The sequence below is a fragment of the Apteryx mantelli genome, chromosome Z (assembly GCF_036417845.1).
Source record: "Apteryx mantelli isolate bAptMan1 chromosome Z, bAptMan1.hap1, whole genome shotgun sequence".
Classification (NCBI taxonomy): Eukaryota; Metazoa; Chordata; class Aves; order Apterygiformes; family Apterygidae; genus Apteryx; species Apteryx mantelli.
Window position 1 is genome coordinate 70836422 of NC_090020.1, and position 18003 is coordinate 70854424.

The 18003-nt window shown below is 36.7% G+C and overlaps 1 protein-coding gene across 3 annotated transcripts; it reads left to right on the forward strand.

Annotated features, from left to right (window-relative positions):
- Window positions 1-221: 221 nt before the first annotated feature.
- TMEM267 (transmembrane protein 267) lies at window positions 222-16914 on the forward strand. 3 transcript variants are annotated; one of them, XM_067316694.1, is made up of 4 exons: window positions 222-318; window positions 3548-3704; window positions 5295-5682; window positions 12342-16914. In XM_067316694.1, the coding sequence occupies exons 3-4, from the start codon at window positions 5359-5361 to the stop codon at window positions 12675-12677; spliced, it is 660 nt and encodes a 219-aa protein (XP_067172795.1). In that variant the 5' UTR covers window positions 222-318; window positions 3548-3704; window positions 5295-5358; the 3' UTR covers window positions 12678-16914. The 3 variants fall into 3 exon arrangements, with proteins under 3 accessions (XP_067172795.1, XP_013816486.1, XP_067172796.1); XM_013961032.2 differs by lacking the exon at window positions 222-318 and adding an exon at window positions 496-703; XM_067316695.1 differs by lacking the exon at window positions 222-318 and adding an exon at window positions 496-642.
- Window positions 16915-18003: the final 1089 nt, after the last annotated feature.

The window sequence follows — 18003 nt, forward strand, 5'->3', positions numbered from 1 at the left end:
ATTAGATAGCAGCCTTCTTGCCTCCGATCCCCCCCCCCCCTTCCAGTTCTTTATTTAATCTTGGGAATACTCAAACGCCCCTTAGTTCAGAAATAAAATGTATTTTAAAGCGCCAGCCCTCCCCGTCGCGGCGGCGGGGGCGGGGAAAGGGGCCGGGCTGGGCCAGGCCACCGCCGCTCTCCCAGCGTGCTGCGCGGCCGCGCATGCGCCCTGGCGCCGCGCGCGCGGGGCCGGCGGAGGCGGCGGCGGGATGGGGTGAAGGGCGGCGGCGGCGGCGGCCGCCTTCCCGCGGAGGCAGCCCCCGGCTGGCCCGGAAAGGTGGGAGCGGGGGCCGGGCGCGGGGCGGCGGCTGGGGCCCCGCCTCCCCGCCCTCAGGGGCCTGCCCACGCGCGGGGGTGTCCGCGCCGTGTGCGCGTCGCGCTGGGCTCGGGCCGGGCCGGGGGGGATCGTGTTGCCCCTGCTGGCGAGGGGCCCCTGGGTGAAGCCTTTCGGGGTGAGGGGCTCGGGTGAGGAAGGGGAGCCGGGCCGGCGGCGTGGCGGCGCCCTGCGGGGGCTGTTAGCGGGGGCTGTTAGCGCGGGCTGCGCCCGTGCGGAACGGGAACGTGCTCCGAGGCGTCGGGCGTGTGGCCTTGGCGCTCCTAGGTGCGTTCGTGTGAGGAAAGTGACGGCACACCTATATTTCTAATGACTGAGGAGATAGCTGGTAGGGAGTTATGTTGAAACAAATTATGTCTCGAGTCATAAGAACGTGTTTGTTGCTGATCTCTAATCATATGTCTTTAGCCTGCCTGTCTTTCCTTCCTCCCTCTCTGTAGTTAGGCAGATTGTGTTTTTAATCTTCAATTGGATTAGCTGTTTATGATCCAAATGTTGCTGTAATTAATGGGGCAAATACATAAGCCCTACTAATCATGCTTTTTTTTTTTTGGTCTAGGATGACGAATGAATGTTTCCTCAAGTTGATAGTATTGTAATTTGTTTAGGGTTACTACATACTTTTAGGACATTTCTTTCAACTCTTTCTTTTCTCCCAGATACATCTCATTTCTGAATTACTTGCTAAAGAGAGAATTCGAATTTTGATCATTTGGGATGGCCTCTTTTTTCAGTCGCTTTAATTTTTGGTCCCTGAAATAAACAGTTTCATTACAAAGTTGCAGATCCTTGATTTAATGATTTTTTTCCCCCCTTAATTTCATTGTGGTTTAAGTTCACAGTTTGTTCCTCAGTATCTTGTTAAATTCTGCTGATGGTTTGCATGCTTTAGGAAATACTTTTGTCCTTTTCCTTTTCCAGCGACCTCCTTTGCTTCCTCCCCCTTCCCCCCCCGGCATAATAATTATCTGACCCAAAAATATTTTAGTTGCTAGTCCTTCAGATCGTTTTATGCTCTGATCTGCTTTTCCAGGAGATAATGCAGTATAGGTTTGATCTTATATCTTAAACCTTAATTGTATTTGATGATGTTTTTCACATAAATTAACTTTCAGTACCAAATAATATTTTAGTAGATTGTAGAAATATAAGGAATCACTGTGATCTTTTGACTTTTTGCATAAAGGAGACAGTAGCATTTTACTGTGCTAATTCCTATATACATTCATGCAGCTGGTAGCTTGTTACTAAGTTGGAGTAAAAATTTTGGAGAGCAATAATATTTCTAAAAGTTAATTTTAGCCATTGGCTTTCTGTTTTACTCTTACAAAGTAAATTGAAAGGCCTTTTAACATCAGGTATTTCCCCACACGTGTACTTACAGGACTGATATACTAAATATCTTCTTGTGTCAGTAATTTATAATGTCAACTGTGCTTTAAAAAAAAAAAAAACTTTTTATGATTTCCTGGAATGAAGTGAGATATATCAGCAAAATTGCATTTTGTGGGTATAGACAGAGATTATGCTTAATACTTTATCTATATCTATAAAGCTTATTGCTTTACTATATCAACTGTGTGTGCATGTGTTTTATGCAAACCCAATCTAAATCTTTTCTTCAGTATATTAACTGGACTAACCACCCATGGTCTTTAGTTGTGAAGTTAGCTTTCTAAGCATTCTTGTATAATACATCTATTTCCCAATTTCCTGTTTTAATAATAAGAATCTGAGCTCCAAGCTAAAGACAATATTACATTAATTCTATAGTGCTATATACAGAGATGATATTCCCATTTATGGTGTGGAGAGGTGTGATCCTTTAGACGTTTGAAGGATGGACAACACGCTGTGTTTTAACTGATTGTATTCCTAGACAAAGAGTATATGCAGATATTAAATATTATTAGCATAATCCTTTTTTTCTGAAAATTATTAATTCATGTTATGCAGTCTCACAGGAAGTGGTACTTCTGTCTATGTAACACTTTTGCGTGGAACTTAAGCTGTAGAATTTCTGTTCAGTATTTTGTTGTATTTGGAATTAACAGTTTGGAAAGAACAATCAAGATTTTGTTTAACAAAGATGAAATTAATAATTCCATTAATGCTATGCTTTGTGAGATTTATAGTACAGAAAAAGCTATGACACTTTCTTGCAATATTTTGTAAGCAGTCTGAAAAACATTATTGTTCAGACAAAAATACAGTTTCTAGTTTTAGATTTTAAAAAAAGAGATTATTTAGGAGTTTTAGTTGAAAGGAGTTTTGCTTCTTCTGATTTGTCTGATTTGTCATTCTTGGCCTGCGGCATATTTATGCCTACACTGTTGTACCTGGGAATGTGACTTGATTCTCTGCAGAGAGTAGTCATTTGTGTCTATAGAAGTCTGCAGAGGCAGACTGTTTAGAAAGAGCAGTTATGCCAGAGACACTGGCCCTTCTGACAAAGGGTAATCCAAAGCTGATTTAGCTTCCTGTTCTGTGCTCTTGCTCAAAGACACACATCTATGTCTTGTTCTTGTTTTCTAGTTGGCATTGTTACCTTTATTTCAGTTGTGGTAAATAATTTTCAAAGATACTAATTTAGGAATTTTTTTTATGTTCATAGTGATTTTCCTATATGTTTTATATGCGTGTTAATAATACCAGTAGCATAGCAGTGTAAGACTAGAGAACTGACATGGACCTCTGTTGCTGTTTGAATTTATACATTTCTGTTTACCTGTACTAAGGTTATTAATTGATGGGATTAAATTAAAAAGTATCCGTAGATGTGACTCATACTATGTTTCATTAGAGCGGGAATCTTTAAAGCACGTGGCTACAAGAAAGAATCTGTTCAAATAAATTCTGTATATTTTGAAATGCAGTTTCTTAAAACAGAAGGCTGAAAATGCTCTTTTCTGACTTCATGGCACTGGATTTTATTTTTGTTTTTTCCACCTTTATTTGTGCCTTTCTGTTGTGTTACAGTCTGACTTTTTTCTGCCTTCTACAGATCTTCTAAGCCCTAGCTGAAGCTCAATTATATTTACTTAGGAATTCATTAGAAAGATGTTGTTTCCTTCTATATTTTGAATATTCAATTTTCATGCATGTTTTGTAGAGAGTTTGTAAAGCTTTGTGTAGTCCCTGTGCTTACCGTTGCCTTGGTTCATTTATTTAGGTGTGGAATGAATTGGGCATGGTCTTTCTTACATTGATTGAACTGGATTGGATTCAGCAGCCATAGAGGTGCAACTGAGGCATAGACCACATTTCCTACTGGAATAAGTCAAGGCAATTACAGTGGGGAAAAAAAAAAAAGTCCTCCTAATCCCAGGGTAAGTTTGGCTCTGAATGTTCATATGCTTTTTAAGGATATGTTGCTGCATCAGTTCTTCCCAGACAGGGGACTTGTACAGGTTTTATACAGGTCTCAAATAAAATCTGACCTGACATGATGGTTATATTAAAGTAATACTTCTAAGGACTTAGCCATTTGTTCCTTAAAATGGAATTTATTCAAAAATATACTGTATTTTGAAAAGTTACTGCAATAAATTACATTTCCAGTGTTTTGGGGAACCCTTTTTGTCTACATGATTATTCAGAAGAGACACAGTCACAGTTAACAGACTAAACTTGACTTGCTTTTTCTCATCTGTATGCAAAGCCTATGTATTATTCATGCTTTCTTCTCTCTGTTCTTAACATTTTTCAAATAAATACTTCAATGAGCTTTTTTATATAAAAATCAATGCCTGTAGTCAAGTCTTGTGGATAATTCTACAGTAAATGTAAATAAACACATGTAAATAATGCATGTAAATAAAACAGAAGAAAAATTTAATGTATTGTGGGCTTATAACAGTTAGTGATATGTTTAAAATCATAAATTGTTATGTGCCAACAGTGTTAGAAATAATTCATTTTTAATGAAAATTTAAAATTCATAAAAATTTTTTTAGAATAAAATTTTACCTGATAGAACTGTTAGAAGAAAGGACATTGTGCTTATCAAAATTTAATGTACTGCACTGAAATAGGAGCCTCTTGGGAAGAACCCATTTTCAGACCATCATTTCAAAACCTACATCCTATCTCTCTTTATGGCTTCTCAAAAAGAGAGAAAAGCATAACAATTGGACAGTTAGAATTGATATTGTGCTTTGAAGTCTGCTTTTTAGTTACTATTTAATGTAACAAAGCTAGGGAATGCATCAATTATGAGGATTTTTATTTGGAAAATGTTTTTTTTTAATTATCACAGAAATGAGTACTGTATCTTTATGGTCCAGCTATTCTACAGTTTCTTGTTGTGTGGGGTTCTTCTGATTTAATTTGGGGTTTATTTTGAGGTGCTAAGCAGTTATTTAAGGAAAGGGTAATTATTCTCAAAAAAATCCCCTTACACCAGAGGGTTTTGTAACTATCACCGAATGTAAATAAATATTTAAGGACTTCTAAGTGATAGAAATCAATCATTAATACTAATATCAATGCCTTTATTTTCAAATCAATGAACAGGATTATTTCTTTCATCATTTTGCTTTTATTTCTTTCATTGTTTTGCCTTTTCTGGAAGAGAAACTGCTTTTAAAGTAAATGCGGCAAATGTTGGAAGAGTCTTGGAAGTAACAGTAGGGGTTGCTGCTGAGCACGTACTGAGGAAAAACACATGTAGCTTTGCTCTATAAGGAGTTAATTCTGGTTACTTCTGCTTGATTGAAAAGTGTTGTCTTCAGGTTTGTGCTGGTCTTAAATACTGAAAATATTTTAGTGGTCTTGGTTTTCTTAATGCTTATTCTTCATACCATTCTCCAGGATAAACTATGAGTTGCTCAGAGAGGGGTACCAGGGTGGAAATGCATACATTTATGAAATATGTTTTTCTTTAAGACTTTTATTTTTGTTCTCTCTGACATTTACAGAACAACTGAAGTTACAAAGGACAATGCACAGTGTGTATCCTGATGACATTTTGTGTGCAGCGACATGGTTTTTGCAATGGCATCTGAGACTGAAAAGGCCCATGCTCTTCTCCAAACTTTCAGCACAGCTTCAGTTGTTTCTAGTCTATGTTTGGGAATTTTCTGCTTTGTAGTGGACAGACTTTTGCAGTTTTCCTTCATTCAGCAAAATGACTGGCTCCGAGCCTTCTCTGATAATGCAGTGCATGGTGTACTAGGAATGTGGTCCTGGGCCATAGTGATTGGACTCAGGAAGAAAAGTGACTTCACTGAAGTCACTCTGGCTGGCTTCCTCTCCTCTGTCATTGACGTGGACCACTTTTTTCTTGCTGGCTCCCTGTCATTAAAGGTAAGTAAATTGATTAGCAATTGCTTATTTTCTTTGTTAATTGTTAATCACTGTTTACTATGTTGGTTCTTCTACCACATGCTATACAAAGAAGTTTAAACAATACTTTAATTAGATACATTTTTAGAAGATATATGGGAATTCATACTTTGTATGCAGTCGCTGTGATTATAAAATCCCAAAGAAAAATAATGAATAGAAATCTCTGGAAAATATCATCCAACTTCTATTTTGTTACTTTCAACCAGTTTTACTGAGAAGTAGCCAGCCCTAACTATTCCCCCCTGATAAAAAGTGCAGATATTTTCAGACAGATTAAGATTGCTAGTTACTTGTGTTCGTAAATTGCAGAGCAGAAATAGCAAGCAATATATGACCTGTTAAGTCTTAAAGTAATCTGAGTTTGTCCTAAAGTGTAGTTGGTTGTAGAAGAAACTCAAGCAAGTGTCAAGCTTGTTAATAAAAGGAATAAGTGAATTGGCTGCTGTTTAGGAATGTATGTGATCATCATCCTTTTGCAGAACTGCCTGTTAGGATGGAGTTCCTCAATAGGATTAGTATAGCCAGTTTAAGGCATTCTGTCAGTGGTTCTCAGATTTTTTTTTTTTTTGTCTGTCTTATTCCCACTCCCCTGTACACACGCTCATGCTTATCCCTGTCTTCTTGCCAGCTTCAAACATTCATACCCAGCTTTTGCCTGAGCATAGCAGTCTGTGTTGTATACTCTCCAAAATGTGCACCTTCCCCAAGCTGCAGCAGTGCCAGCCCAGGCCACGCTCACTTTAACCCTGCCCCAACATCAGCTTGTGGCAGGCGCTCCCTGCACCTAGCTGGCTCGTGGTCTCCTTAGCTCTGCTTGTTATCACAGATTTGCTCTGCTCGGAGACACGGTTCCTCACAGTCTGATTGTGCTGGTGTTGCTAGCAAACATATACATACATGATACTTATTCTCCCCTCCCCCAAATGTACATCCCCACTGCCAGACTGACCTGCTGTTGCCCAGGGGAAGATAAAAAGATGGCAGCCTTTGTCCAGCAAGTTGCCAGAACATACTGTGGTAGTTGGACCCTCTTGCCTTCTTTCCTCCCCTTCCCCAGTTTGCTTGGAGTAGTGTTAAACTCTTCATGTGGATGACAGAGGAAATAATGCCCAAGAGGTGGAGGCAGGAGGGGATGGAGGGAGAACTGCTGTTCTGTGTAGTTCTTGATTTAAAGAGGAACTATGCAAAATTGTTTATCCAATTTTTTTAATTTGGTAGGGGTGATGAATGCAAGAAGCATTATTGCTTGTGACAGAGATCTAAAAGTCAGGCTTCTGATGGGAAAATACTTTATCTTCTTTGTTTATATATAGTATCTGTATTTGCTGTAATTAAAAGATGTTCGTATTTCTTTTGTTCATTTGGCAGAACTTTTGATCTGATCAGTTCCCCCTTTATTCATCTTTGACAGAGAAAGCATTTTTTCCCTTTACTGTTCTTTTGCATATGGAAATACTGTAAAATTATAAAACTAAAAAATCATTTTGGTTGATTAATGGGACCCTGACAATATTAAAATGTTAATATTTTAATATAAATATAATTTTCTTTTATTTTGAAATCAGTAAACACAGTAATGAATACCTAGTTATTAAAACTATTAAAAACTATTAATTGCTGCAGCATTCTTTATATTTTCTTGCATGTATTATCAAAACCTGTATTTTCCTTAATCACCACCACTAGATAGCGTTCTGCAACAATGTCAGTTTAGAAAGCTAAATATTGTATTTTATCATAGGATTGCAGGAAAGAATTGGGAGGTGTCCTTTCTCCTTACTTTCTTCAGTGAGGCAAGATTAAATATACTTACACTTTCTGTGATGCAGAATGTTTGTCTAGCCTGTTCCTAGTATCCCAAACAAAGTAAATTATTGCAGTATCATAAGTTAATTTGTTCCTGTGTTTTTTTTCAATTCTCAAACAGCTAGAAATTGTTATTCTAATACCCAGCCTAATTCATCTTTGTTGGCAGTTTGGTCTTTTTTCTTATTCTCTACAGCTTCTCTGGGAGAGATAGTTGACTACTCTGCTCTCTCAAAAAATGTTTTACAAATTAGAAATACAGGATCCTTAGGCAGAAGAATAGCCCTTTAATAGCCCAACTTACACAGCAAAAATGAGAAGGCAAGTTACCCAAAGAGCCTGAAGACCCTTTCATAGTTACTTGCCTAATTAACTACTCCCACCTCAAATATGTTACCTGGGTTAATAAAGGATGTTTATTCTACGTACAGATGCTATCTTCTATGCATCTCTAGACCCTTACAGCTATAACAGCATTGCTCTTACAACTTGTAAAAGCATTATGCCTTCCAGAAAGTCTCTTCTTGACTAAATAACTCCCCAAAAAGGCCAGAGGGCCTGGATTTGTGTTTTCTAGACTTCTTCTTATTTTTCTGGTCTCCTTTGGATTGACTCTTGCCTAAAAGATCTTTAAAGGGTTCTGTCCCAAACTGCATATAGTATTTTAGGTGAGGCCTTATTTGGGGCAAGTAGCATAGGTTAATTTTTCTCATGCTACATGCATGCTACGAACACTTCTGTGTGTTTGTTTGTTTGTTTTTTAGAAAAAAATAATCTATTACAGGTTTTGTGTCTCCTTGCAAGGCCATCACAGTCTAGTGTTTAGTTTGTGTTCTAATGTAATCCCCATATACTCTCTGCTGTATTGTTGCCTGGCTAGTTAGACCTGATTTTTATATTTGATTTTTCTTTATTCAGCTTAATATGATGTGCCTCTCAGTTTTTTCCCATGATTCCAGACTCTTCCATATAGCAAGATGATTTTGAATTCTGATCTTGTCCTCCTCTTGCAATTTCTGTTGCAACTGAAGTACTCTCCTATAATTTATTATTTTGAGTTACCTCTTTGTTAATTATTTGTTACTTTACCAATTCCCTTCTCCCTCTTCAGACTGCTGACTTGAGATTTACTGATTTAAGTCTACAATGTTTGCTGTTGAAGCAACATGTTACTAAGAAATTAATAATCTAATTAACTAAGCACAGCACTATTACTAATCTATAATTATAGTATTTTTCACAATACTATGCACAATTATAAAGCTATTAGTTTTCCCTCTAAAATCTGATGATGGGTTACTTTTCTGAATAACCCTTCCTTTCACCATAAGGCAATATCCTCATCTGTCTTCACTTGCTACCTCCAGACTCCTTCAGCAGAATTCCATCCATTTCTGTTACTGCCAACACAGTCTGCTGCTCAGGCTGTTTGGCTGTTGGGCTATTTTTCATGGTTTCATCATTGTTCTTCTGGAGTTTTCAGGGTAAATAGTCACCTGTGGTATTTATATTCCTACTCTGATGAATACTTGTACCGAATAGTGTGTGATCTGCCCTTTTACCCACACTATTTTTTGAAACAAGTATAAGATCTTCCAAGCCTTTGCTGCTTAGAATTTGTAGTTCCATGTATTCCAAAGTTTCTACTATATATTATATACATACAAGCACACAAGAATCTAATGGGGAATTTGTTGCACTGACTAGTCCTAAAGGTGGAAATTACTGCAGCCTGCCATCACTCAAGTTACAGAACAGATGTGCAGAAATTGCTATTTTGCTGCTTAAGACTCACAAGCTCCTGAAAGTATAGAGAATGCAGTTGGCAACGAGCAATCAGGACGGATCATATCAGGAAACATTCATAACAGAGCTGGTTAATGTGGCACTGCTCATCTAGCCTGGGCTGCACAGGAACGTTTCTGTACTTAGAAAATAAGCCTGGCACAGTGAGTTTGACATTAAATGTACAGGTCTGGAATTAGCCCCAAAGCTTACAGCTTCAGACTTGTGAGGCGTCACAGAATGTGACTGAGGGAGCTCACGTTGTTGCCTATCTCCAGCTGCTCATCATAATATATAAAAGGTGCTGGAGGAACAGGAACTTCATGTTCTTGCACCTGACTGAACTTTTAGGCATATGGGAAAGGTCATTTGTGTCATGAACAAACTTTGTTAGCGACTGCAGCCTGGCCTCTCTTATGGTAAACTTCTCCTCAGATCTGCCCCCCTTGTGCTGATTTATTTTTCCAGGGAGATTAAGGCAGAAAAGGCTTGAACTCATTTGTTAAGACCTCATGATTTCAAAAGGCCAACAAATCTGCCTGTAAGGAGTAAGAGAAAGTTTAAGAGCTTATATTTCCAAACAGAAATATGTGGGCTTGGCAACTCAAGAATGTAACTGTTCTTCTAGTTACTGAATGTAAAAGAGAAAACAGATCATTAACTTGGACAACAGCTTTTCAGAAGCCTGATGACCATATGGCATTTATAAGATAGGGTTTCTGTTGTTAAAATTGGGCACAGTGGTTTGCCTTACCAGCAACCCTGCCATCTAACTAATTCTGTATGAAAAACTTTCAAGCATTGCCTCCCCAGAGCTGGTAAGCTGCTTAAGCGATCAACATTCAGATTATCACTATATGTTGAGTTTGCCGTTGGCACCTAAGCTCCATAGGGCAGAGGTAAAAGAACCATTTGGACTTTGCCACTGAAACCTTCATTGACTTTTCTTTTTCTTTTCTTTTTTTTTTTTTTGTCAAAGTGCAGAAGCAGTGACCAGTGAATAGGATCTCTGCCAAAATGTATCACTGTTGAGGACAGTTCTGCAAAAATAGATTCATATGGGCTTTTTAGACTTTTGCTAACAATAACAAAATCTGACTACCTTGTAGACTAGGTGATAAACAATTTTACTATCACAAGATTATTCTACTTTAATCTCTGAACAATCTGCTTGTATGAAAAAAAATGCAAAAACTATTTCTTTGCACCAAGTCAAAAAAGTTGGTTCTATACTATGACAGTTAAAGGTTGTTGAGAAAGTGTTATGAGACTTTTACTGGATTGTTTTTGTATTTGTATCACCATCACCTGCTCAAGAGAGTCACAGGCAAGCATGCGGTGGGAAGCTAAGAGAGCAAAGCTTTCTGCAGGGTTTTTAACATAGCCTGTATACCCTTATCCAAAGCCAATTATATCCCAAGGAAGCCCATAACTTCCCATCTCTGCATTTCTTGGCTAAAGTTGAGACAACTTTCTTTCTTTACACCAGTTTCCTTGCAGAGAAGGCGGGGTCCAAGCACTTGTCTAAAATACCCACAAGAACTTGAAGCTATTCCTGAGTTCCGCAATTGCAGGTACAGTAGTAGCTGAATCCTGCAACAGTTAACACAGGTGTGCATTGACGGATTGCTGAGTTGTGTCTTGTAGTGATGCTCTGCTTCTAGCAGTAGATGCAGTGAGATGTGTGTCCAGCATAACTGGATGCACCGTCATGTCTGGTGCCTGTTACTGTCTTTCCAAACGTTCACCAGTGTTTAAATTGAGTCCATTAATATTGCATCAGCAAATTGTGATTATGCTCATGGAACAGAAGTTACTGTGGATTGGTTCGATGAATCTCTGGAAGGTCATGAAGAAAACCATGTTAAATGAGCAAAAAATTAGTGAGTATACCTGATATTTCAAGTTGTAGACTTCAGGAGAGCCAGAAGGTAGGAAGAGAAGATTGAAGGGTTACTGTTGAAGCATCTTTGCTGCTGAATTATAGTTGTGCTGCTGAACTGGTAAATGTTAGTTACTAGGCGTTGGTAACCAGAGTTTCCTGAGGGGCTTACCCTGCTTTGACTGTTAATCATGCTTGTCATTTCTCACCTGTATAGATCTTTTAGTAATGTGCCATTTTTACTCCTGTTCTTACAGAAACAAGAGTCAGATCCAAAACATTAAGGTTTTTACTGTCTTTTGAGTTTGTGGAGGTAGTTCTAGCTGTTGCTAATAAGTACATCCAGAATATTTTCTCAAGTATGTATGTTGAATAAGTATCACTCTTTAAAAGGCTGAATTCAGTCTCTTTGTAATGAAGACTTACTAGCTAGACATTCACCTTAATTAAAATCAAATATCAGGCTTTAATTGAAGGAATATTAAACAAGTTGTTAATATCAGAAACCCAAATCACAAGTTATTCAAATGTTGGCTTTTGAATGTCTTTTCCAGGTCAATAAAGAATACTTTGCCAAGGCAATCAAAAATTAATGTAAATTTCATCATATTTTTAGTATGGTATTAGACATTACTACTTTGTGTTAGATATTGTTGAATTAGTATATCACAGTTGGTAAGTAGTATAATACACAATGTCTTTTTGAACATAAATGTCAATAAATCATATTAAATATTTCAAACATATCGTTGTTTTCTCTTTAAATTGTCTTGAAATGATACATAGTTGGTGCAGTATACTGTACAGGTTCATGTATACCACGTGACTAAATGCTAAATAGCATACTTCATCCCTCTCCTCCCTGTTTTACTGTTAGTACTGCTTAGTGGGATGCATGATTCATATCATTAGCTAGAAGGAGCCTGTCCCACCATCCACAGTTCTGCTGCTGATAAGGCAGCGCACAGCTCATATATTTGAATATTCATATTGTTGATTTTGATCAACTAAAGTGGAAAGGAAAAATACCTTTTTCTTTGGACTTCCATTCAGCCACTTGATAATACACCTCTAAACATCCATGAAGCATTTTTTTTCTTGTCATGATTGTAGCCATTGCCAATTATATTTTTCTTTTCTGCAGGCTGCTCTGACTCTTCCACAAAGACCACTTCTTCATTGTTCTACTGTGATTCCTGTTGTGGCTCTGACATTAAAGTTTATTATGCACCTTTTCAGGCTTAAGGACTCGTGGTGTTTTCTTCCCTGGATGTTGTTCATATCCTGGACTTCCCATCATGTCCGTGATGGGATTCGTCATGGCCTCTGGATTTGCCCACTTGGAAAAACTCCACCTTTGCCATATTGGCTGTATGTGGCAATTACAGCATCTTTACCTCATCTGTGTTCCTTTGTTATGTACTTAACAGGCACTAGAGAATTAATGTCTATAAAACACGGAATCCACATTGATGTATAAGGATGATGGATCTTAGAAATTGTTTGTATTAAAACATAAGCTATCTGTTTATCACTGGAAAGGTTTCCTTGTATTTGCAATGACCTCTGAGTTAGGCATTCTAAGCTTATGGAGCTAGTTAAAGCTCCAGCGTCAATTCCTTGGGTCATAGAGACACATTTCATGAATGGTAATAATGTCATATCTACGCTTTCCCCTTGTAAAACGTGTGGTCTTTCATTATAGTTCCTGCATAGCTAACTGATTTATAAAGTACTCAGTCTCTCTGTAGTAACTAAATTTCTTAAATTCTGTTCTTATTGTCATGGTGCTATTCATCTGATCACCATTCACTCTGGATTTGTGTCCTGCCTTTAAATAACACACTTCATCCCTGTAACTTTTGTAACATTTGTATAGCACTTGGAGAAAGTAAAGTACTGTATAAATGCTAAGGATTAGTCAGAATTTATTAGTGTATGTCACTTCTGAGAATCATCAGTTAGACTTTTTAGTAACTTATTGGTTTTCATGCTGGACTCCTGTATTCAACCATTTTAAAAAATGGTGTTTGTATTTCACAAATGTACAACTGTGTATTTGCACCTGTTTGAACACTGACTGCTATAATACAGTGTTTATATTGAATTCTCTTCCTCCATAGTTGCTTGATACTCAATTTGCAGACTATTATTAGCTATTATTTATGGTTAGAAAGGAGAAAACAGTTTGATTACAGTACTGTGGGTGTTGACCAATGTGTTTAAAAATATACTGATTATGAATATTATTTAATTTGGAACTAAGGAATTTTAGTTTAAATATTTAAGGATAATGTGTAAAGGTAAACTTGTATTACAGTAAAATACAAGCTTCAGGGAAGATTCACTAAGATGCAAGAAAATTAAAATTGCTCAGAATATGAGATTGCTTTAGGGCTTTCCTACTGTATTCATCTTATGTGCAGCATTTTCCATTAAGTGCAATATTGTCCTTATTATTGCAAAATAAAATGCGTTGTTATTATAGTGAGATAGAAATTTCCTTAAAAATTAAGTTCCTTAAAAATATGATTGTGTTGCAGCTTCATAAAATAGTAGCAATTTGCACTGTGGGCTATTCAGAATAACAGTTTTATGGAAGTCTCTCAGAAAAAGTCCCAAAGTAAAATGTTAGCTCTTGTCTAGCTGACAGTGTGCGGGCTGAGAAGTGTCTATATTAGCTGTTTTATTAATCTTTTTATTCATTGAACTCCATTGCCCCATTAAGGCCATGGAACCTAGGTTATTCCAGTGGGTGTGATGATTAGCTGACAGAAATGGAGTATTTTTGTAGAGGAGCATATATAATCTTAAAGAGTATAAAAATTAGGTGACACTTTCACATTTAGCATTACTTAAGTTACACTATATTTATATTAGTAAATATGTATTAGTCTGAAGTACAAAAAATTTACGGAAAAGGTTAGCTGTGATGCCTGGCTTAATAGGTACCGCAGACCTTCCCCTACAGCTGCAAAGTACTGAAGTCCTCTGGAGCCCACTAAGTTGTTTACAGAAGGTGTTGCACCATTTAAAAATGTGCCTTTCATCAGAAAGAATGGTCTCTGCCCTACTTGTTTTTCATATATAACTCCATGGTTACAGAAACTTTTCTGACAATACAATGGGCCGTTTATTCTAAAATGAATAAATGTTTGTGTTTTTTCTTGAAAATTGGGGAAGCAGAACATTCCTTAAAGAATTGTTCTTATACAGTCGTTCTCTTTTTTCTTTTTTACAGCATGGAAAAGTTTCCGTAACAGTTCTGTAAACAACATCACAAATGCCTTGCTTTAGCACCCTCAGAGTAGGAACTGGATATCTGTATTTTGTCCAAAAGCATGATGGATTAACAGAGGAGGAGTGTTGCTTGCTCATTTATTTTTAACATGTATTTTAAAGTATAGGCTAGCAAATGCCAATAAGGAATATCTTTTGGTAAGAAGTGAGCACTTAAATTCATGCAGAAAATTTTCTGTGTTCTTGTTTTAGGGCAAAATATTTGTATAGTTTTGTGCTATACCCAGATTTGTAGCAAAGAGAAACATATATAGGAACAAAGTGGGGAGTTGCACTTTCTTATTTTTAGGTTGTAGTTGTAGCAGTTTTATGGTAACTACATTTCCATCAATGGTTCTTAAAACTCATACTGTACTGTAAGATGCTTGATTCTCTGCTGAAATGATTTTTTGTTCTGGCTGTATTTAAAGATCGGCTAATGGGGGACATCTTCAGTAATTTAAAAATACATACTTTCAATTTCTGTATTTCTAGAGTGTTTTTGCAAAAATTTCCAGCTATATTTCAAACTACTGTTTTTTCTGGTTATGTTCTTATACCGCTTCTACCACTGCAGCGGACAAACGTAATAGAAACGTATTAGGAAAGTAGCAAACGTTTGGCACGTGACTCATTTCCCTCCCCTCTCAACACCCGCTTCTCCTTCACTGAGGTCTGCGTATTTTTATATGCATGCTGCTATCTGTTGCATTAGCAAAAACAGGTGGAGGAAGTGCTCCTTGGAATTGGAACAGGAAGTAGCAACACTTTGAAAGGCTTTTCAATTTTGTGGGAATTCATCATCTTGCATGTACTCGTAAGAAAGGTGTGCATGAGATAATAGTTAAATCCGAGATAGGCAGGTTTTGCGTAGGAGACCAGACATGTCAGTCTCTCTCCTCATGCTGACATTTAGGTGACTTTATTTCAGGCCATTGACAGCTTTTTAAGCTTTTTTTTTTTTTTTGACAGCTTTTTTTTTTTTAATGACATGTTGCATGTGATGCTGAAATTTGTAGGTAGCCAAATTAGAGAACAAAGAAGTTAAATATTTGTTTCAGTCTACATCACTTAGATACAATTCCCTGTTACAAATGAATTTCCTAAAAATTACGTACCACTATTTCATGTACATATCAACTGCATTGATTGATCCATCTGTGTTGGTACCTGCCACTTTTATAACTGTAGCAAAAAAATCCCCCAAAAAGTTTCTGAACGAGTTTGTGCTTTATTGCATGTATTACAATAACGAGTAAATGTGAAGTACAGAAAGCATGTGAATTACACAAAAAAATTGTTAACAAACTCAAGCTAATAATTTCATGTATAATGCGAAATACTTATTGCTAAAATATTACTGTTATTTCAGTGTTTCACTTATTTTGCTAATCTAAACTACTTCCATATATTTTCAAGTTGTACTTTTAAAGTTGAAAAAAGTGTGGGTTTTTTGAACTGTGTTATTTTTAGAACTGTACTGCTTTTTTTCCTGTCTCAATGGATTGCTGCCATAAAAAATAGATACTAATAATTGCCAAGTTAAAAGAAAAAAGATTGAATGTTTCTTCTTCCCAGTTCTCCAGAAACAAGGTAAAATTTCTTCCGATTCCTGGAGGCCTTAATGGAAAAAGTGAACACATTTCCTATTAGTTTATAATTTACTTTAAAATGTAGTCTATGTTTTCATATGAGTACTGGTACTTTTTGTATATAGTACTAATGATCAAGTACCGTTAATTGGTTATTGATAAGTGAGTTATCCATAACTGATGTCATGCTCCAAAGAAAATGTTGGTGAGTTTGAATTAAATTGAAATAATTATACTTCCAGCTACCAGGCCACTGGTATTGGTTTATTACTGGAAGGACATTTCTTTTGCTAGTGGAAATAAAGTACCAGAAAACATGGAGAGAGGGAAGGGGTCAGATTCATTCTAAAGGAAATTTTAGCACATAGGTAATAATTTTGAACATGTTTGGTTTTACTCCGTTAGCTAATGTCAGAATGATACTAAATGATAAAATGCATCAAAAGAGTACATTTCTATTTATGTAATTGAGCCAACCTGAATTCTGTCAATTATGCAAATGTATTCATGGCAGAAAAAAATAGGGTTTTTTTAAGTGTTACATAGCAGGGGGGGTTGACTAAATGGTCATTTGATTCTACAAGTTAGATTTTGTTTCCATGTTACAGACAATCTTGCATTGAAGCAAAGGAGGTGCTGTCAGCTTAAAGTACCCTTTGCATTCATTACAAGAAAGGTAATAACACTTTTCCTCAAAATGCTAAATTGTACCTGTAAGTGTTTTCTTAAGATTCCCCAGATTTTACATTGTTTACATTGAATCATAATTTGAATGTTGTATTGTAAAACTGTTATATGTTACTTATAACAAACCTGCCATCAAAGATAAATAGTACTTGTATTTTACTTATATCACACACAGGGTTTTTTTTAATGCTTGTATAATTGCTTTCCATTTGCTACATGTATTTTCTTCATGTAATTTAGTATTGAATTTTCATGGGGGAAGGAGGAGTGTTTTCCTAACTGAATAGGAAACCCAGCTATGCTACTTCTTAATTCTGCAACAAAGTTTTAGTGCAATGTTAAGGAAGTCTTCAGAATATTGAGAATTAATTAAAAGTGACCCTGTATATCCCTGGTAGAAGTTTTAAATAGATTTCTAGGCAGTTAGTAAAACCAAATTTGTTTAACCAAAACGGGTTTATGTGTAGAAAATGGGCAAAGGGGTTGTATACAGAAACTATTGAAAGAGTAATTCACCGAGTCAGACTATATGCTATATTGCCATATCCACCACAGAAACAACTTTTGTGTCCAGGGAAAGCTATTCATGTCCCTTGAGCCTTCCTCGTGTTCTCAAGTAAATTATTAATTCAGTTTTACTGGGGTGGTTTGATCTTAGTAATTTTTCCCCTTTAAAATTGCTTGATATTCAGTAAGGGTTCCTGGCCTGGTGTGTGGTCTGTAGCTTTATGTGCTGTCCACCCATGCACAACAGTTTTTGCAAATGAGCTGGAGAAACAAACCACAGTAGCTGTGAGTTTGGGTACAGGAACTGTGATAAAGAGGTAAAGCCAAAGTTAGTAGACATAACAGTGGCATGAGGAATTTACAACTTTTCCCACATTAAGGCTTATTCTCTCATTTATTTTAGCAGACTGTTCATTCCTATTAGGACACTTTAAAAGTTTATAGAATATAATGCTACTAGTTTCAATTTAATAATCCTACTAGTTTCAATTTAACAATTCAATTTAAACTGCTGATAGCTAAACAAAACCAGAATTATAAGCCTGGTCAGAAATAAGCAGTTCTGCATATTGTTGCTAGCATAACCAGCATAGCCAGCTTTTAAGTTAGAAACAGTAAAACAGTTTGGAATAAAAAAAATGTATGTACTGTAAAGGTGTAAGTGAGGAAAAGAAATGCAGAACAGATTTGATTATCTAGCTCAAATGCACTGTAACTTAAATTTGCACTTATAGGCAGAAA